The sequence below is a fragment of the Alosa pseudoharengus genome, unplaced genomic scaffold (genome assembly GCF_046254945.1).
Source record: "Alosa pseudoharengus isolate Yale_2024_CS ecotype anadromous, Long Island Sound unplaced genomic scaffold, YU_APseudo_1.1 YU_APseudo_1.1_scf_12, whole genome shotgun sequence".
Classification (NCBI taxonomy): Eukaryota; Metazoa; Chordata; class Actinopteri; order Clupeiformes; family Clupeidae; genus Alosa; species Alosa pseudoharengus.
In genome coordinates, this window is record NW_027468587.1 from 3664210 (window position 1) to 3685962 (window position 21753).

General features: G+C 42.8%; 2 protein-coding genes across 5 annotated transcripts in view; one reads left to right on the forward strand and one right to left on the reverse strand.

Moving 5' to 3' along the window:
* Nucleotides 1-882: 882 nt before the first annotated feature.
* On the reverse strand, nt 883-10477 carry flad1 (flavin adenine dinucleotide synthetase 1). 2 transcript variants are annotated; one of them, XM_076279779.1, is made up of 9 exons: nt 10430-10477; nt 10079-10318; nt 9412-9570; nt 6031-6790; nt 3724-3871; nt 3079-3177; nt 2315-2504; nt 1718-1791; nt 883-1573 (listed from the first exon to the last, which is right to left on the reverse strand). In XM_076279779.1, exons 3-9 carry the CDS (start codon nt 9505-9507, stop codon nt 1438-1440), a joined length of 1503 nt encoding a protein of 500 aa, XP_076135894.1. In that variant the 5' UTR covers nt 9508-9570; nt 10079-10318; nt 10430-10477; the 3' UTR covers nt 883-1437. The 2 variants fall into 2 exon arrangements, with proteins under 2 accessions (XP_076135894.1, XP_076135893.1); XM_076279778.1 differs by having other exon boundaries at nt 9412-9627.
* Nucleotides 10478-14703: 4226 nt separating this feature from the next.
* The window catches only part of shc1 (SHC (Src homology 2 domain containing) transforming protein 1), a 35766-nt gene continuing 28716 nt past the window's right edge, over nt 14704-21753 (forward strand). For 2 of the 3 annotated variants that reach the window (XM_076279782.1, XM_076279784.1), the window contains exon 1: nt 14705-14935. The gene's annotated coding sequence lies outside the window, so the exon portion shown is untranslated. Of the gene's footprint in view, nt 14936-21753 lie in introns of all 3 variants that reach the window. The other variant, XM_076279783.1, reaches the window with a different exon arrangement.

The window sequence follows — 21753 nt, forward strand, 5'->3', positions numbered from 1 at the left end:
GCAGAGAGAGAAAGCAGTGCATAATTTCTCAGAAATAATGACCAATCTGTACATCTGCTTTTTATCAATTGGTATTTCATAATTCCATGGTATTCTACAACTTTCACATACAGTAAGCGATGGCTCAAGAGAGGATTATTGTGCAAGGCAAATCAATGCTTTCACATACAGTAAGCGATGGCTCGAGAGAGGATTATTGTGCAAGGCAAATCTGTGTTTTGCAATTCTCTGTAATCAGCATATCACCTCTGCTCTCTATTTCTCTGTTGGTCAATTATCCATTTAGCATACCATTTTACAGTTTGTAACAAGTGATTATATTATAGTATAGTAGACACAGTACAGTTCTTACTTGCCTAGAGTTTTACCTCATGAATACATAACATAGTGGGTAAGTTATTGGACACAATGAGCACGACGTGAAGCCTGCTCTGTTCCAACATTATGAATGAATGAATGAATTAATTCCAGGGCAAGAAAAACATAAATCATAAAATCAAAAAAAAAGTTTTTGTCAGAGAGCAGACTTTGCATGTCTCGTGCTGTGTGTAGCCTATATATCTCCCTAGGCTTCCTCCTCTCCTCTCTACAAGTGAGCCTGAATGTGATGCACATGGTATCCTCCGCACATCAAAAGCAATCACACACAGGCATCAGTGTCCATCCGTCACACTTCCCCTGGTTGGCTTTTCACGTGATGAAGTAAAGTGCTCTGCGTTCACGTACCCAATCTTGGCAGCCGCAGCTTAAGCATCTTCTCAAAACCATGCGTTTAATCATTTGCAGGCCAGAGCCCGATACACATGGACACACTGGGTTTCTTTTATCATCATCTGAATCATCTGAATCTTCATGCACTTTCAGTAAATGAATGACTCGACCTAGAGCAAATTCAAGTCTTTTATTATAAACCATGATATTCATGGAAATAATAGCAACAACCCTTCACTGAGCCACACACATACAGACACAGAAACACACAGACACACACAAACATGGTAACAATTGTCACACACACACACACACACACACACACACACACACACACACACACATTTGCATCTACAATGCCCTGGTTGTACATTTTCCACTCTTCTTTCAACTTTGCTTCTTTGCTCTGTCCATCACATTCAGTTGACCTTTGCTGGTTGATTGAATGATTGGATGAGCGGGTGAATGGATGAGCGGGTGAATGGGTGAATGGATGAGCGGGTGGATGGATGTAAGGAGGCTACAGTTGAGGAGTCCTGTGTGTGTGAGATCTAGAGAGGGATGACCTCAGGCTCTGGAGCTGAGAGTCCTGTGTGTGTGAGATCTAGAGAGGGATGACCTCAGGCTCTGGAGCTGAGAGTCCTGTGTGTGTGAGATCTAGAGAGGGATGACCTCAGGCTCTGGAGCTGAGAGTCCTGTGTGTGTGAGATCTAGAGAGGGATGACCTCAGGCTCTGGAGTTACGTTCCTCTTCCTCGTTTTCCAGGTGATAGGCGGGCTTATAGCGGGCGATGCCCCGGTCGTCCACCGTCTTCAGCGAATCATTCCTGCAGGTGTTGTCCATGCTACCCAATGAGGTGTACCTACAAGAAAATAGACAAATGGTTGAGCCAATCCCTGACCGGACCGGATCACTACAAAGACACCTGGAGAACAAAGATGGAGGATCTGTTCTTTATGCATTCAATTGTGAGGTATAATAAGAGCTTACTCAACATGAAACTTACCCTTTATCATAAAGAATACAGTACGGCACATAGAGTGTCCTTAAGAAGGACCAGATATCATGATATGTCCAGTCCTAAAAAAAAAAATAGGTAAGAGAAGGGAGCAAAAGAGGGAGATTTGCTGAGAAAAGAAATGTGATAATCTGGCCCCTTAGTGAAGTAACAACCACTTAACAGAACAAACAACACATTCAGAATGAATTAGTGAAAACATACAATGATTATTTATTTTGATTAAAGTCTGAGGTCGTGTTCGCTTCGGACATATCGATCTGCTAAGCAACAACGAAACATAACCATAATGTGTGTGTGTGTGCTTCCGTGCTCACGTACGTGTGTGTGTGTGTGTGTGAGTGTGTGTGTGTGTGTGTGTGTGTGTGTGTGTGTGTGTGTGTGTGTGTGTGTGCTTCCGTGCTCACGTACGTGTGTGTGTGTGTGTGTGTGTGTGTGTGTGTGTGTGTGTGTGTGTGTGTGTGTGTGCTTCCGTGCTCACGTACGTGTGTGTGTGTGTGTGTGTGTGTGTGTGTGTGTGTGTGTGTGTGTGTGTGTGTGTACGTGTGTGTGTGTGTGTGTGTGTGTGTGTGTGCACCCTCTCACCAGCAGCGGGTTGACCCTCATGTAGTCTGGCCACCCGGGGTCGGTGGGGCACAGGGGCGTGAGCGTGTGTGAGTAGGGGTCACTGCGGCGTGTGCCCATCAGCACGGCCCTCAGCTCCGGGCGTCTCTGCTGCACCTCGCTCAGGGCCTGCCGAATACTGCCCTCCACCGAGATCAGGTCCAGATCGTACCTGCAGCACAGAACAGGGGTGCGCTGCCAAATACTGAGCCACAGAGAAATATGTGCACACAGTGGACACCACAACAGCGCAGGAGGAGATACACTTTTATAATAAATTCTGTGTGTGTGTGTGTGTCTGTCTGTCTGTCAAGAACAAGAAGCCACATTGTGCTTTAATATAACTACCTTCTGTTAGCATTAACTGACATTACTTTACATTTTTGCTCAGTGTTATCTTTTAAAAGTCTCAAAAGGAGCTATAATGATCAACAGCTGGTAATGCTGGAACAAGGGCAAGATTCAAGCTGAGATCCAGCACTCTATTCTTGGCTTTGTGAATAGGAACTCACAGCTCCAGACACCATGTCAAAGAGCTCCTCTTACCCAGCGGGTGCAGCAGTCTGAGTCTACAGAGTTAGGTCACTTTCACTCAAACCTTTATTCACGAGAGTCTAGACCCACATAAAGCCGTGCGACTTTCTGTGTGGCCTTAGGTCCAAAGCACATATTTATGACTTCACACCGGAGGATTATATTTTCAGCTGAACACAAATGCTATCATTTGTGGGTGTTTTTTTTTGTACCTCTTTATCGTATCTTGAAGAAATCTTTCCATCTCAGGGAACGGAGAAACGATCCGGATGTACAGAGACTTCACTTTTTCCTTACCCTCAGGACAACGTCTAGGATTGCGAGGGAGAGAGAGGGGGAGGGGTTCAGTTGAAGTTTAGAGAGACAGTAGATGGAGGCTAGAATAAATAGATTACAGTTGTCTTGCATCATCTTTTACTCTCGGTCCACAGACACAGCAAAAGATCTCTCCTTTCTGTCACTGGTTTGTACTCCCTTCAGCACCTCCTCCACCACCACACCTGCACTCATCCTCATCCTCATATCTGTCCCTGGACGTCAGTGTGGTCACTGCTGTCTATTGCCTTTGGTCAATGTTCTCTATTGTCTTTTTGTGTGCTGCCTTCTTAGCCAGGGCTCACTTGTAAAAGAGGGAGCAATCTCATTGTGTTTTATTCCCTGGTTAAATAAAGGTAAAATAAATATGAAAAAGAAATCTCTTTGTACAAGTCACACTCACTCATCTCTCTGGTTTTTAGAGGGCGCATCCTGAGAGCATGCATGTTTAGATGAGCAATACGTTCTGTTTGGTTGTCACATCGAATTATCTTCTTAATTATTTTCAACAACTGTTTTTGTTTGTATGTGTTTCTGCTGACCGTAGGACAGCTGCGTAGAAGAGGTGCAGAAGGACGGTGCAGTCTTTGCCTCCGTTGAAGCCCACACAGGTCTCACTGACCGCGTACTGGTCCAGCGCCGTCTCGATGGTCTTCAAAGCCGACGCCACTTTATCGCCCAGAGCGGAGCCTGTGGGAAATGTAGTCAGACACGAGTATGACGCATGCACACAACCTGACACGAGTATGATGCACGCACACAACCCCTGGGGATCAATAAAGTATCTATCTATCTATCTAACCTGATTTACCAAGCCTACATCACGAGTATGACGCATGCACACAACCTGATTTACTACAACACGAGTATGACGCATGAACACTTTTGACATAAACGGCTACGAGAAATCAGAAATAGCCACAATATCACTCCCTTGAGAGTAAAGGCACAACCTATACCATAATTTCGCCCACTTCAACTCTAAATCTGGCCCGAAAATTGAAGGTGGGTTGGACAGTCTGGAGGTTGGCTTGCACAACTTTGCACACTAATCCAACTCTTCTTGACTGCGGCTGGAGATGACATTTACCACCCATCAGCCACCTCTTCCCAAATGAACTAACCTCAAGCACTGAAATACATGCCTGGAACAGTAAAGGAGATGTCTGGTACTCAAGCACTGAAATACATCCCTGGAACAGTAAAGGAGATGTCTGGTACTCTGAGAGCAAAATATATCTATCGGCGTGAGGAGTAAGGAGCACAAAGCGAATACCACTGATCCTGTAGTGATGAGTAAGGAGCACAAAGCGAATACCACTGATCCTGTAGAGAACAGGTCCACGCCAAACCTCTACATAAGCTTCCTCACCAGAATGATTTGCACCCTCTCTGGTAGACAGAGGAGCAGAGTTGTGTGTGTGGTTAAGGGCTGCAACAATTAATCCATTAATCGATTTGTTGTCAACAATTCAATTAATCGCCAACTAATTTGGTAATCGTTTTTGTCATCAATTTGTTAATCAATTTGTGTAATTTTTTCTCAGGAAACTAGCTCAATATTCTCAGATTTTTATCTCCTTAACCTTAAATATTTCTGCTTTACTTACTCCTATGACACTAAATAAATATATGTTGGCGTATGGCGTATCTTGGAAACACTCATTGTATAAGTATAAGTATATATACTCTTTTGATCCTGTGAGGGAAATTTGGTCTCTGCATTTATCCAAATCCGTGAATTAGTGAAACACACTCAGCACACAGCAGTGTTTCCCATACATTGACTTATTTGTGGCGGCCCACCACATTGATCAACATTGACCATCACACAATGATTTTCCAGGTTGTACTAAATTGTGCTTAAATCTGGTAAGCATCATAACCACGCTGTGCTAATTTGTTAAAAACTGTTGCATTCAAGTTAATTCTGCAAACCAACCACCACAAATGGAATTCAATTCTCTGGGAAACACTGCACAGTGTGCACACAGTGAGGTGAAGCACACACTAATCCCGACACAGAGAGCTGCCTGCTACAGCGGCGCTCGGGGAGCAGTGAGGGGTTAGGTACTTTGCTCAAGGGCACTTCAGCCGTTCCTACTGGTCAGGGCTCGAACCGGCAACCCTCTGGTTACAAGTCCGAAGCGCTAACCAGTAGGCCACGGGTGCCGACATTGGCATTATTTTCACCATTTTCTGACATTTTATCGGTTAAACAACTACTCAATTAAATGGATAAAAATAGAGATGAATTGTCTATGAAAATAATCGTCTTTTCAACACTATATGCTGCTGTGTGCTCCTTTTCCTTGCCATGTCCCTTTTCAGTTTCTCACTGTCTTTCTTTCCTCCTCTTCACCAAACATGTCCGGACCCAACTGGACTCATATCTCATTCTAGCTTTCCCCTGACCACCACAGGTATCTTTGTTGGCGACTGAGTGACTTGGGCTCCAGTATTTTGACTCTTCAATGTAGTCTCTTCTCTGCTCACTCAGCTTCACATGATGTTGAACAGGAGAGAGTCTAACCCATAGTTATGTGTCTACATGGTCTAGCTATGACTGACTAAGAGCTGATTTTCCATTCACTTGAACTCTTCCCTGAAGTGTTGTCCACTCTTCTCTGTCCTCTTCTAATCATTTCTGGCCTAGACACTACTCTTCTCTCTTTGCTATTACCAGTGCGTAAAGTAAAGAAAATGTATGTGCCAGACGTTATCAGAAATTCTAAAAGCTTTTATGTATAATTATCTTTTCTCAAATCTTAAATGGTCCAACCCACACCAGAATTCCACCCCAGTGGCTAAGAAGTTTAAGCCCTGCATTCCACCCTTGTTTTCCTCACCCCTGTTGGCCAGCATGTACACCTCCATGGGGGCGATGGAGACCGGGTCCTTGACCAGCGGAACTACGCTTCCAGGGGGCAGGTCCTCCACGAGCTGCCCCCTGGCCTTCTCGACTTCCTCCAGGCTGTCGGAGTCCAGCACCAGCCGCACGCGATGGTAGTTGCTGAGCCAGTCCGGGTAGGAGCCTAGTGCCACGCGCTTGCCCCAGCCCTTCTGGAGCTTGGTGAGCACGGGCGCGATCTCCGTCTCGTCGGCGTCCACAAACACCTCCCGCGTGTGGAAGGTGGTGCCCGAGCCGGCGAAAAGGTGCACGAGGCCGTGGAAGGCGCGCTCGAGCAGCGAGGGGATGCCGGGGAAGATGTAGACGTTGCGCACGCTCACCAGCGGGTAGCGCATGCGCTGGCCCGTCTGCGGGTCGGTGCCGTAGTTGAGCTGCGCCGACTCGGGCACCGCGGCCAGCTTCATGGAGGGCGAGCTGGGATCGGACGCGCCGAAGAACTCCTCCACCAGCCGCGCCAGCTCCGGATGCGGCGCCAGGCGCTCGCCGAACGCCAGCGCCACGCTCTCGAAGGTCACGTCGTCGTGAGTAGGGCCGATGCCACCAGACGTGATGAGGTGTGTGACCGTTGGCGCCAGGGTGGCTACCTCCTTGGCGATGACTTCCTGCACATCGGGCACTGTGGTGATTCGCTGCACGCTCACACCAAGCTGACGCAGGCTGCGGCACAGGAAGGCACTGTTGGTGTCCACTGTGTGACCCTGCGACAGGGATACAAAGCACGGACCTGGAGATTGACCAATCACCACTTCTGATTTAAACAGGTTATCAGGCAGCGTGCCCAGAGGATATCGCATCATATTCACATCGTATGCATATGCATCATGCTGTATATGATTAAATGATAAGGCACGAAGAACATATTACAACAATATATAGTGCATACTATTTCTTTGTTGATCAAATATTATTTATTATGTGATATTGCTAATTAAGCACTGTCTGTGTATTAGAGACACTGTAAACTTGTGACAATACCTATTAGGGGTGTAACGGTTCATGTATTCGTATTGAACCGAAACGGTACGGGCGTCACGGTTCGGTGCATGAATTTACACGGAGAATACACGGTATAAAAATACATAAAACTCGTGCGGATTAATTAATGTCATGCGCAATTACTGTTAAGTAGCGAGAGTTACGGGAGTTCTTTAGCGACACCTAACGCTAATCTGTAGCCTCGACTTAGCTCTGAAGCTCTGATTGGCGCCTATGTTTTTTTGTCAGGTCGTCGGTCGAGTCCGTCAGTCATTAGCAGCACTAAGGTTAGACCCACAAGAGTTAGAGGATCCGCTGGTCTCTTTTAAGATCGCAAGTTTGAGAACTTCAGTTACAGTAACGTTAGTACAGGCGAAAGAGTGGTGGATAAGATGAAACTGTGTGTCGGCGTTGTTCAGCAGTTGTTGGGTATGTGAGTGGAAAAAATGCTACACATATTCGAAGCCATCACCCAGATGATGTAGGCTACCAGAGCCCGTCTACGGATTAGACATTCTCTGAGGCTACTAATCACTGAAACGAGGGGAAAAAAACTTCCCCTGCGCTTCAGCAGCCTTTGGATACACATACAAATAGGGCCAAAACCTATGGCTTAAATTAAATGATTTCGTAATGACAGAAAGCTATGTAAATCGCGTGGTAATTACCTTTATTTTGGGGTAACTTGTAACTTCTCACATGAGGAGCTGGTAGTGTTAAGTGCATAGACAGTAAAACAAAGTGACAACGCTAACCAGGCTAATAAACAAACCATGCTACGGTGAGTTAACGTCAAAGGGCAAAGTCACGTGACTTCTAGTTGTAGTCTGTTTATGAAATGAAAGGAGCAATTTCGTTTAAAAAAAAAAGGCAAAATAGTGTGATATTTTCACAGTTAGTAGGCTAGATTATTACTTTACACACAATGAAAAATATTGAGGCCAATTGTAGACCCTTCCATAGCCTATACAACTAAACACAGATGTTGAAGGTCTTGCTTAAGTGGATTTTTAAAAATAATTTTTCTATGTAATTTGCACTTTCAGAAATAAGAGATGCTGTAGGCCTATTTTCAGTTTTATAACTGATTGTCTTATTTTGTTTACAAGTTACAGATGGAGTCTGGGTACTTATTGTACTCTTTAGCCTACATCTTACACACTTCAGGCTGTTGCAGATAGCTCAGGGAAGACTATGACACTAGGTGGTACAGCCTGAGACATGTACAAAAAAAAAATGCTTTCTGCATTTTTGTTTTGCTTTTCCCTCCATTGTACCGAACTCGTACCGAACCGTGATGTCCGAACCGAGGTATGAACCGAACCGTGACTTCTGTGTACCGTTACACCCCTAATACCTATACACATTGGGCTTGTTTCAACCAACAGAGGACTGGTTCCTGAACCAGTTACATTCAGAGTTCTTTGAACCATAGTGCTATCTAGCGAACCTGCCTGCATTTCAACCAGTTTTGTACAGAACCAACGATGCGTCGTCAACAGGGTGTTGCATGCATAATTGAGGGTGTTGCATGCATAATTGAACTTTAGAATGGCACGACCTCTCTGGTAAGGGAATCGGACTTTTGAACGAGGGGTGGCCGGTTCTAAAAAATGTGGGTGGAGGGACTGATAGATCAGCACTCTCCAACATCCACATCCACAGATGAGGTGCCAACTGCTTCCTGGGTGCCGCATCAAGTGCTGCCCACTCTGTGTGTGTATGTGTGCTCCTAGTGTGTGTAGATAGATAGATAGATAGATAGATAGATACTTTATTGATCCCCAGGGGAAATTCAAGTGTGTGTGTGTGTACTCTACAAGATGGCTTGAAGGCACAGGAAAATGTTCATTCAGGACAAGTGAAGTAACTTAACTCAACTTAAGGCCTAATGGCCTTCCATGTTCATGCCCCCAGAGTGTAGCACTGTAGATGCCTGGCTGCTTTAGCTGTTGGCTGTAGCAACTCGAGCCAGGTAAAACTGATTGTTTTCGTTTTTGTTCCGTACTGACAGCACTTGGTGATCGAAATGGAGATCTATGTGAAAAAACTGCCGGAGTTCTACTTTAAGCCTGCTGCTAAACCTCAATCAAACAGGTCAAAGAGTACAGAAGCAATTTCCACTCCATACATAAGTACATACGAGGTATTTCAGAAACATATTTCACCTCTCATGGACCTTTCTAAAATCTGAATTGTACCCCAACTGTATTATTGTAATGTTTGAAGAGGTATTGTGAATAAACTCAACTCAATTATGTATAAATAGTTTACTGATGTCAGTGAAGGAGTGCCTATTAATAAACTGCACAAGATAGGTGATCAATAGAACAGCAGTTATTACCTTCAGGATCTCATCACCAATGATGAGGATGGCTGCTGTGATGACACCACCCTGGTCTTGGGAGGAGGCACTGCTGCTCTGGTGGTTGAGAGCCATGGCGGTGATTTGAGCCCCGATCCTCCTCACTCTCACCACTGCACTACTGAACCTGGGCAGTGCCTGCAGCATCCAGGCCCCGGGTGCGGGACAGAGGGAGAGAGAAAGGGAAGAGAACCTCTGGTAGAGACAGAGTGACAACAAGGTCTCAATGGCGCCTTAGCTAAATAGGGCATGAAATACTACAGTATCTTCCATAAAGTAATGACAAGGAATTACTCTGTACTTGACACGGTAGATTGTTAGTGGAATTACAAATGCTGTCAATCAGTATAAAATATTATAGTATAACGATATGAGACTACAGATTGTATAATAGTTTATGTGAATGAAAAAAAAGATCTAAGCATCTATGTAGCAGGGAAAGAGATACTTCCAAAGAGCAGGAAGTTGCATTTAGGCTACATACTGCATTAGGCGAACTTTTAATTCGGATAAGGACACTTCACACAACTTGATACCAACTTGAGGCATTGCTAACTAATGTTACCTAACTTGTTTTTGGGGAAGAAGCATAGCCTTCAGAAACAGCAGGCTAACAACAATATAGGCTAACAAGTAATCTTCCTACCTTCAAAACTGGTAGCAATTATTAAGCCGGTCCTTAACTAAAGCCGCTGTCAGGGTGAAAGGGACTGTATAGGGACAGTACAATCAATTAGTAACGTTAACTGCAGTGGATCGTCGGTGAGCCAAATGACAGTGGACCTTCTTGGCAAGGGTGAGCTACACAACCACGGTCATTTGGTAAGAAAGTGGTCAGAGCCGGCTGGTCCTGCCTTGTAAGTCACACTTAAAGTCCACGAAGAATCTGCAGTATACACACATAAGAAACGCCATGACATTAATTAATAAAAACAGTTACATTGTGTGTAATTTGTAATACTGTTTTATGTGTGACTACGAGCTGGACTACACTTACCATGACAGTGTTGTGTCCCAATTATGTATTTGCAGCGTCACTGTCGCCATTCACTAATCACGTGATTGCAGCACACCAATCAGGATGAGGGAGAATCCAGAGTCGGTCACTGGTTAGCCAATGGGCTGTAAGGAGACACAAAGTACCTCATGCCGTTTCATAAGACGGAAGCGACAAATGCGGCATGTTCTCATGTTCTCGCTATATCAAGGAAAGAAAGGGAACATTCACAGGCAACATCAACCCGTTGACATAAATTCATAATTGCAAACTCATAAGTTAGCATAAAGATTACCTATTTTTGCGGGAAAGGATTATTTACTTCGAAACTGCTTCACCAGAACATGTCTAATAAGCAGCTTCACTCATCTTTAAGACAGCAGGGGTCGTCATTATGTTGCATGCATACGTTTTTACAATGACCCTTTCAGGTTTCCACATTTTGTTTTGTTTCAGACACATCTTAAAATGGATTCAATTCTTTTTTTCTTATCAATCTACACAATTCTTCAACACTGCAAAAAAACAGGTGTTTGGAGTGTTTTGTAAATGTATAGAAAAAATAAAAGACTGAAATATTCCATTTACATAAGTATTCTTGTTATGACACTTGCAATTGAACTCTACTTGAACTCCTTGGTCCTTGAGATCTTTCTACTACTTGATTTCCACCTGTGCCTAAATAAATTAACTGGACGTTGTTAGAGGCACACATCTCTTTATATTGGTCTCACAGCGAGACAGGATAGTGTAAAACACAGATATGGGAAAGGATACAAGAACATTTCTTCTCAAGAGCACGGTAACCTCCATCATTCTCAAATGGAAAAGTTTGGAACAACCAACAGTCTTCCTAGATCTGGCCACTCAGTCAAACTGAGAAATCCTGGACCAAGGGCCTTGGTCAGACAGGTAACCAAGGACCCAATGGTCACTATGAATGGGATCCAGAGTTCCTTTGAGAAGATGAGAGAAGCGTAAAAAAGGACAACCATCAGTGCAGCACTCCACCAATCAGGCCTTTATGGTAGAGTGGCCAGATGGAAGCCATTTTTGCCAGTTTGCCAAAAAGCACCTGAACAACTCTCAGGCCATGATAAGTAAAATCATCTGGTCTGATGAAACGAAGACTGAACTATTTGGCCTCAATTCCCAACAGTGTGTGTGGAAGAAACCAGGCACTGAGCTGCACTGGTGGTCCTTCTTTACGCTTCTCTCATCTTCTCAAAGGAACTTCTGTGCAATGCTGCAGAAATGTTCTTGTATCCTTCCTCTGATCTGTGTCTTCTTCACACAACCCTGTCTCGCTTTTTTGTGGAGTGTTGGAGTATTGTTTTTTTTGGAGTGTTGGAGTATTGTGTGTAGATAAAAAAAAATATTGAATCCATTTTAAGATGAGTCTGAAACATACAAAATGTGGAAAACTTGAAAGGGTCTGAAAACTTTCCGTATGCACTGTACCTGCATCCTACACAGACTTTTGGTGAAATACATCGCATATCTATTGATAAATTAAAATAACAGAAGTTTGCTTTTTCTTTCCTTGTCAAATACAGAAAAAGATTACCAAGAATACGTTAATTATTTTTAACAATTTTAAATCATTTCCATTGTTTGCTATCATCTCTGAAAACTTTGACAGGATGTATATAGGCTAAGTCCTTATTTCAAATATTAGGCCTACATGATTTGGAGAAGTCAAGTTTCAAAGAGAGAAAGGGAGATTCGAAGGCAAACTAATATCATTGTACTGCATCATACTTCAGAAAAACTGCAATATAAATGCATTTCTTTTGTGGGACGAGACAGACAACTTTGCCATACATCACTTCATGGAACTTTACTTGGTTTAAACTTAAATGTTTTAACTTAAAAGTCCATCAATCTACTGAAGGTACAAGATGTGTTTCTGCCATGGAAATTACTTATACTGTATGAAACCTGCACAGATCATTATAAGTCTACTGGATGGTATTGTCTTACACTTTTTTCAACCGGCTGTACTTTTATTTACTGATATTCTAGATATGATTGCCATCGATCAGCATATTATGTTTAGTTTATTGTTTGTTTGTTTTTTAGAGTTGTCCATGCTGGATTTTGTTAAGTTGGTGTGAGGTATCATTCCATAGCCTAGATTCAGGTGGTGTCATGTATCAATCAATCAGCATGTGATTCAGCGTGGTACTTAAAGGAACCATATGTAAGATTGTGGCCAAAACTGGTACTGCAATCACTTTCAAATTACTGTATCCCCTCCCCCTTCCCCCCTGACTCAAGGTTGCCAACCCGGAAGCCAAAACACTACTGACTTTGTGATTAGTAGATAGGTAGAGGGTGGCGCATCAGGCCAAAACACAACATGACATGACAAAACACAACATCAACATCAGTTGAGGGCTGCAACTTCACTTTTTAAATGGCAATATCCTATTGTCAGTGATATAAGTATTTGAAATAAACATGATTTCTTAAAGGTGCGATTTGTAGGATTGTTAACGAACGTTCTGTAGGCCAAAATCAAAACACTGGTGAACGTTCTCAAGACTACCAGACGCGAGCCTCTTCTGGGTTGCCAGATGTAATGAAGACTTAGCTAACGTTAGTTGACCTGCAGCTGCTTTAACGTTTCTCCAACCATGACCCAGCTACACATTACGGAAACAGTGAAAACAAAAAATACCTCTCTAACCAACGTATCATATTTAGCTGAAGTTAGCGATGCAGATGAAGTTTAGCATAGGCTACCTGTTGTGGAGAAATATGGCCAGCTCTGCGTCAGACTTGATATTCTTAGTTTGACGAAGACGTCACCATCTCAGGAAGCTCCTCCGATGTCCACTTAATTTGTTTCTTGTTTTAATTTTGGAAATTTGCCTGCCTCTTGTAGGCGTTCATGACTACAACTGACAGCTGTTGACAGTTGGCCTTTGCTAATTTGGCAAACCAAATAGGAGGAAGCCTAGCCCATTATTAATACGCTATTCTAGAATTAATCGTTCAAAACATAAACGAAAATTCCAAGAGATTCCGCCCCGTAACTGATTTTTTTTCATGGGTTTTACGGGGTTTCACGGGTTAGAGTAATGTTGTCAAATAAGCCATTACTTCAATTCATCGTGTTTCCTCACTCTCTGACAACATATGGTGATACTTTTTGGAAGAGTTACAGTTTATTTTCCATTATTTCCTACATACTGGACCTTTAATGTCTAGTGACATATCAGGGCCATTTTATGATTAATTGAAATACATTTCTTACATATGGTTCCTTTAATGTGATGGCCTGTAGTGATGGCCTTGCATAGCTAAAAAAAAACTGAGCTCTGCGAGTAATGATTTATCTATGTCCTTCCCATATCTATTATTTCCAGGGTTCATGAAGATCCTTACCTTGCACATGACCTGCAACCTAGACTGATCTAAGACTGATCAGTGTTTCCCAGAGAATTGAATTCCATTTGTGGTGGTTGGTTTGCAGAATTAACTTGAATGCAACAGTTTTTTAACAAATTAGCACAGTGTGGTTATGATGCTAACCAGATTTAAGCACAAATTAGTACAACCTGGAAAATCATTGTGTGGTGGTCAATGTTGATATTGTGGTGGGCCGCCACAAATAAGTCAATGTATGGGAAACACTGCTGATCAATGTTTACATCTAAATACAATACATTTATTCTGCAATACACCCCTGGCTGTCTCACTCTCACTTCCCTCTCCTGGTGTCTGATGGAGTTTCTATAGCGATTACTATTTCACAGACATGTAGTATCAGTTCTATCACCTCCATCACTTCATTTCTACCTGACATTGACATAGCCTATATGACTATGACAAACAGTGTTAAATTATGTCAATTCTGACAAATCTCCTAATACATCAGGAGAGACCCAGTGCAGCCTATATAGGCCTAACTGGGCTGTCACTGTTGAAATGTAATTTTCCATTCATAGAATTCAATTCAAGCCATCACAAATGGACAGGCCTACTTAAAGATGTTTTGTGTGATTGAATCATTTCCGTGGCCTAGTCAAAATGTCCATAGGCTATCTGTAGTGTTTCTCTATCCTCTGAGCAGCCTCCAATGTGGAGCCCTCGCTTAGTATAGCCGAAGCCAAAACTGAGTTCGCACTGAAGTCGGGACTCAACATGTGTCCGTTTCGGAAGAAAATTCCCTCCAGCGAAAAACAAGTCAAGGCCGCACTAGGAGCCAGGTGCGGGCGCCTGTTCGAACGCCAAACCACATGACGCAGCCAGTTGATCGCGGAAGTGGCTTTTTTAGACCGTAGAAAGAAGAAGGGGGCGACTAGAAGGAGAAACGGAAGGGAGAGAAGCGAAGAAAAGTTTCAAACTATTTCTTTTAAGAACTGCAAATTAATTGGAGACGACATCTAGCTTCTATTATCTCAATAATCCGGGGGTTTAGATGTAATTTTATGTAGAATTCAGAGGAGTGCGACGTGACGAGAAGAAAGGCACGAAAGACGCAAGGAAAATACTGGGGTAAGTTTCAGCAGAAGTTGACCACAATTTTGGTCAGCACAATTCAAGTAGGAATTTTAAAGGCGGCGTGTTGGAACGTGGTCGATGTGTTAGGCTACATTGAACTCTGCTTCATTGTATCAAAGTTGTTACAGTGTTGTCGCTGAATGAATCGGATGTTTTTTTCTCTCAGAAGAAGCCTACAGTAGGCTACTACGACATTATCGCCTGAATTTAGCAGAGGTGCTTTGAGCATTTTAAAAGTCAGTCAAGATGGATTATGATTGACAGGCATTGAACCAATCTTTCGCTAAGGGTCTTTGTTGATAATGTTGGCTACATAGCAGATATGTTTACTCGCATATCCATGTAGGCTAGGTTTCTTAATGGAATTCATAGGAAAGACAGTCTGGGCCAACTAACCCAATCCCAACCGGATCACTATGGCCTCTCTCAACACAACGTCTTTCTTTGGCCTTAACTCTTAAATGTGTTGTGGTAATTAGATTATATTAAGACTTTGCGCAACTCAACCTTCACAATTAAATTATTCGCCCTGTTGACATCAAACGGCTGTAAAGGCGTTGAAGTTCAGTGACCCAGATGGATCCTTTCGACATTCTACAAAATCTGTGAGTTACTGACATAGCCCTCTCAGGCTAACTCGTGGTAAAAGTAGCCTACATAAGTCAGAGGCCTACACCTTATAGGAAAAGTTAAATTAGGCCTACTAAAATAAAATCGTCTCCTGATTAGGCCTACGTGCCAGAAAGATTAAGTCGTCGATGATGGTTCAGAGGTCCGTGGATGACACCAACAGAACCTATTGTTGGTAGGGTAGCGTCTCTTTTTCAGCTGTCCGCACTACAGCTGCTGTTTAGTTTACAACTGAAGTGTCGGTAGACGAGACGTAGGCTACTGCTCACTAACAGTAGACTCTTATTCTGAAGTCAAGCATGATGTGGCAGTATACTTTTTGTGTCTTCAGTCATCCCATCTCTAGTCAGATAAATACAAAGTGAGGGATTTTACTTTGTACTTTACAGGGCCCTGTTTGCAGTCTGACCTGGCCTGCAGTGCTTTTTCCCCCTATGTAGTGTTGACTCCATATAGAATGTAACCAAGCTATCCAGCAAGTGAGTGACAAAAACTACATTGAGCATCCAGTGAGATGACCGGTATGAAAGTTGGCAGGGCTGTTTTTCTCACTCTAGTTCTCTGTCCCTCAGTCACTCACTCTGTTTCTCAGCGTTATCAGGCACCCTGCAGGCCTCTGTGCTGCAGTTGTGGAGCTACACCATATATGCACCTGATCACCACTGATAACAAGCACAAGGCGCCAGAGATTTATTTTCTCCAGTTAATGGACACCCCACTCATATCGAATTCTGACATGCACACTTACAAACACACACAACTATAGCTTTGCTATCACAATGGAACACCTTGTGGTGCGTGTGCGTGTGTGTGTGTGTGTGTGTAGACTGTCAAGACTTCTATGTGGTCTGCCAGTCTCTGTCAGGCGATGTGTTGTGCATGGCAATGAGATTCTTCGTCACCTTCATATAGTTGAGTTCAGCGCAGCCGTGGCCTGCTGTATCTGTCTCCCTTTTCCTCATGTTCCTTCCTTTGCCCTTTTGTGTCTCTCTCTCAGTATAGGTATGGGTGCACAAGGGGACTGGGGGGGGGGGTCAGGGTCTGGTCAGTTGACTTCCTGCCTGGGCAGCTCTTACTTCCCACGTCATTCTCCACATGCATATAAACGCTCACACAATTGGATTGTCAAGGGAGGGCGATACAATGGCTTGCTCAACTAACAAGCACACAAACCCTATAACTACACAGTCAGTTTCTCTCTCTCTCTCTCGCTCTCTCTCTCTGCCTTTCTCACATGCTCTTTGTCTTTCTTTCTTTCTTTCTTTCTTTCTTTCTTTCTTTCACTCACACACGATTACACATAGTTATTGGTGACGGGTTTTTGGTTAAACAGCAAAGCGACATTGCTTCTCTGAAATGCTTAACTGGCTCTTCATTTGTTGTGGGAAACATGACTCGAAATCACATACGTGCTCAGCAGCTCCAGATGCATACACCACAAGCAACCACACGCAGCTTCAGCCATATGTTCTAGAATCAAGCCACACTCGCATACACATGCACACACACTTGTCTTGCAATCCATCATGTAGTCACACATGCACACACACATACACACACACACACACACTCATTCACAGGTATTACATTAAGGTTTTGTCATACAAGGACTTGTTGATAAGCAGCTTCTTATAGGAGCTTTTTTCATCAGATGTTCTCTTTAAACATTTAAAGTGCATCACTTCTGGCTGTGGTGCAGCCACTGAGCTGAGGACGGGAACTAAAGAGTGGTGCAATATACCACTAGGTCATCACAGGCTTTCAGGAACAGACCACAAAGCAGAGAGTCAAGTTTTAGAATGTCGCATTTAAATATACTGGTATATTTTTGAATGATGGTAGTTTACTTGACTCTCAAGGCCTCACAGTGAAGTGTTCCATTATGAAGCCTCATATAGATCTGACCTTGTCCCAGCCCGTTTCTCCTTTAAATATCTTAAAGTAGTGTATAAGAATCATTCAATGACCTAATCATCTCAGTTCTTTGAATGATATACTTACAAAAAACAACTTATCTTGAAACTCTATGCCCTATCTTGAAACTGTGGGTGAGGCACTTCTCACTGAGGGCTTTGGCAAAGGACAAACAGCATTTGTTGTTAATATTTACCTTTGAGAGTCTACAGTAGGCCTCTGGGAGAAAAGTGGAGATGGGGAGAGAGATGTTAGGAGGTGTGGAGGAACTATAGAGTGGCACGACCCCTGACATAAGTCAATAATTGGCATCGGGGGTGGGGGGGGTGGAGCTGTAGCAGCACTGCTGAGATGACAGGAGCCTGAGTCGGGTGTTACTTTCACATGCCACAGTGAGAGAATGAATGTCTACCATGGACCTCTTTGGCTTGCTTCCTTAAAGCTACAGTCCGTAAGTGAGGTTTGTCTTCATTTGTTTGAAATGTGCCCAGAAATATGTGGACTTTTGTCCTGATAGTTGAATAGCTACGGTTACAGTACATTACCAATATTAACAAAAGTTTTACACAAGAGACAAGTTCTCCGCTCACATACTTCTCAGTTGGCTTCCTAAAACAACTGTGTGTGTGTGTGTGTGTGTGTGTGTGTGGGGAGGCAAATGAAGAGAGGCTACACTGAGCTGAGAGCGCTTGCATTGGTCAGATGGAATGAAAGCGACGGCATATTTTCGAGGGACTGTGTGAGTGAGAGAGGGAGGGAAGTGAGTGAGACTTAAAATAGAAAACTCACATGTCAGCTGCCTCTCAGTCTAAATGAATGTTAATCTAATGGCCAGTTTGAGAGAGAGTAGATAGAGGATTTCCTACAACTCCATAGCAGGGGGGTATTCCATCAACCTCGCTAATGAAGGCGGCGCTTAACAGAAATAGCCTGGCTTAAACTAGCGTAGACTTTCACTTGGGGCTGAAGCCGTTCCATTAACTCAAGTTAGCAGCATCTTGGCCTCGTTTATTCAAGCGAGGTGTAGTTCAGCTTCATCTCTGCTCGTGCACAAGGTAGAACAGTAGACCAAAACTGTAGATTGACGAAAAGAGGATATATGTCGTAAAATTAAGACCATACTAGACGATTTCTGTTCGATTTGGCAAGCGCCATCTACAGGATTTTCATCGAGTCTTCAAATTTAACATCGAGAGAAAAAAAAATTATAGTTGCCTACAGAAATTGGAGAATAATGAAAGCATAGGCCTACATTTAAAACAACAATGCTAATGGTTTGAAATAAATTGCGAGTTTGATTAGCTTCACTGATACAGTCATACAGTCTATGCTTGAACAAAACGAGTGAATTAATAAATAGTATAAACTACAAACAATTTTGGCATATGGATATTCAAAACTATCTATACTATAGCCTACGTTCTTAGATTACTGTAAAAGAGTTCACTCCAAATTATTATCTAGGTGTAGGTGGTCATAAAATAAATTAGTATCAACATAACAGTATTGTCTCCCATAAGTCCCAAAGTGTTTGAAATATAATTATCTGAATTGCAATATGGCTTTCAATTTGTTATTTATGCCTAGTATTTAATCTGTGTAGCACACAGTTGATTTGACATTCATGAACAATCGTCGACACATGAAGCAGTTTTAATTATTAGCTGCCTATAGGACTACAGGCTACAAAATTATCCTTTGGCTTGCATCAGACTAGGGTTGGGCGATGTCGCCTAAATTGGCATTTGACGATGTGTACAGTAAAACATCGTGATGGACGATGATATCGTGGGGGGGGGGGGGGGGGTAGTGTGGTAAACACCAATTAATTAGCCTATAGCCTATGTCTGTACAGAAATACATTTATAATGTTCTCCATAAAAAAATAAAAAATATATTATATAGGCTATACGGCCTGATGAAAGTGGACAGCTAAGAGAGACATACTGACCAGGCTACCGAAGTTGTGTGGAAGATCTGCTCCAAGAAAATTGTTGTGAAAGACGGATAGACAATCAATCTGAACACTTGCGTGTGCACCGACCAGCGGAATATTACACATTGCCAGCCTTTGCTGGGCCCAGCAAAAAAGCTACTTAAGACTACTATCGTGGTCACTCATTTAAAATATTGGTACTATGCAGCATCCCACGTTATCAGGCTACCGTCTATGCTGACTATGAGGGCGGCGGGAAGTGAAAGTAAAGGGCTGCGATCGCGCAGTCCAGGCTATATATAGGAGGGCAAAGTAAAAACACTTTTACAAATAACGAATCCCGATTACCACTCCGCTGCTGTCTGGGACTTTTGCTAAATGCATGAAATACAAGCCATACAGTGAAAGACGAATAGGCTACCTTCTGATCCTATAATTAACTAAAGAAATGGTTTATTTTAACACAGAGGAGAAGGACGCATTTGGCGCTCGCTGTAGCCTTGCAAAAATATTTGAGCGCTAGAATGTCCTAGTCGTAGCCTAACAATAATAAATCTATATTTTCTGCTAAAACATTAGGCTACCTATTAAGTCCAATGTAGGCTATAGGCTTGCGAGACATGTAGGGTACAAAAAGACAATTAGGCTACACATTCACGTCACAGTCAGGAATTATTTGAATAAGAGGGTAGACTAATACGTCTTTTATTTTACAAGATGGTAGACTAATACGTGATAACTGTTTGGTTGGCAGCCTTTAAAGTAGGCTCAATTTCATTTTCAGGGAAAGTTTTTTTTTATGTTTTAGCCTGTTACAGCAGGAATTAGTGACTGGCATGTGGGGGCGTGGCATCACGATGGTTGCTTTCCATCGTGATGCCTGTCAATCATCACGATGGACGATGATATCGTCTATCTGCACAACCCTACATCAGACATAATATAGCCCACTGCAAAGCATATTACTGTCAATGAACAGCCTACCAAATGTGCATGACCCTTTATCAACAGTATATGTCTTTCATTAAAGAGTACTAAAAATGTCATTATCAAGGTGATAAGCTATGAAGCCTTAATACTTCGTATGGGAAGCGAACCTGTGAACACGCAAGAAATGTAACTCCTTTGATGTGTCGTCTCGCTGCACGTTACACCACCACAGAACGTAAATGACGTAGAGTAGCAAGATCCCTAGAACCACACGCACGTGAAGTTAAAACATTTTAAGTCGCATAATCTTCATAAATTCTTTGGAGCAAGTGAATGTAAATCCATGCTTGGTGACACTGTCGGAAAAAACATTTCTAGGCCTACTTCTATTTTTGAAGTTGTAGGCTACAGGTGACGAAAGCACAGGTTGAAGGAACCATCTTTTTTGACTCGTTTTCCGACTAATTGTTTTTTTTGCAACACAGCTTAATTTAGCTTTAAAGTTAACCTGCTACGGAGCAGGTTAGTTTTGTGGCATAAATTCCCATAGTTACCAAGCTGGGATTCACGTTAACCTCATTAATGGAACGGAATTCTCACTAAAATTAGTGAGACTTATCGAAATAAGCCAGGTTTGGCCTTTAGCGAGGTTGATGGAATACCCCCCAGGCATTGGGGCAGCCCTATTGTACCATATTGATGTTGTGGTTGCCTGTTTGTTTTATTTTCTTGTCGATCTGTGTTCATTTTTATGTTTTGACTTTATATATTTACCAGTATATATTCTTGTTCTCCTGATGACCTAGAGAGTGAGTGATTGTAGCGTAGGGTCAGCCAGGGGGCCTAGGCTGTATCCCATCGGGTATTAATATTCATGGGCATGCACAATCTCACAGGCCTGTCTCCGCCCTCAAGCTGAGCCCAAAGTGCCACACTGAGCTGTCCTTGGTGAGGATATTTCCTCCACATAGTGGTATATTTAGGGGTCAGATTGTGTGGATGAAATTAATGCACATTTGTCCAGGACCTCCGCCGAGCTCTTTTTCTCTGTTTACCAATTAAAGTCCTAAACGGTAAAATAGACAGATCCCTAAGAAGCAGGAGTGCTCTAATTAAAGTCCTCCTAAACGGTAAAATAGACAGATCCCTAAGAAGCAGGAGTGCTCTAATTAAAGTCCGTGCTTGAGCTTTCAAATTGAATGCAAGAGCGTTAGAGTTTGCACTGGCTTGTTATCAATTGTGTTCTTAACTTAAAACTAAACCAAAATATTCCCTTTGCTTTGGAAGAGGTTTATGGTGTAACTTATGTAATAATGACCTGTATCCTCTAACACTGGCCAATGGCCATACATCCTGGCATAAATCTGCACACATGCGATACGTACAGATAAGGACAGGCCAA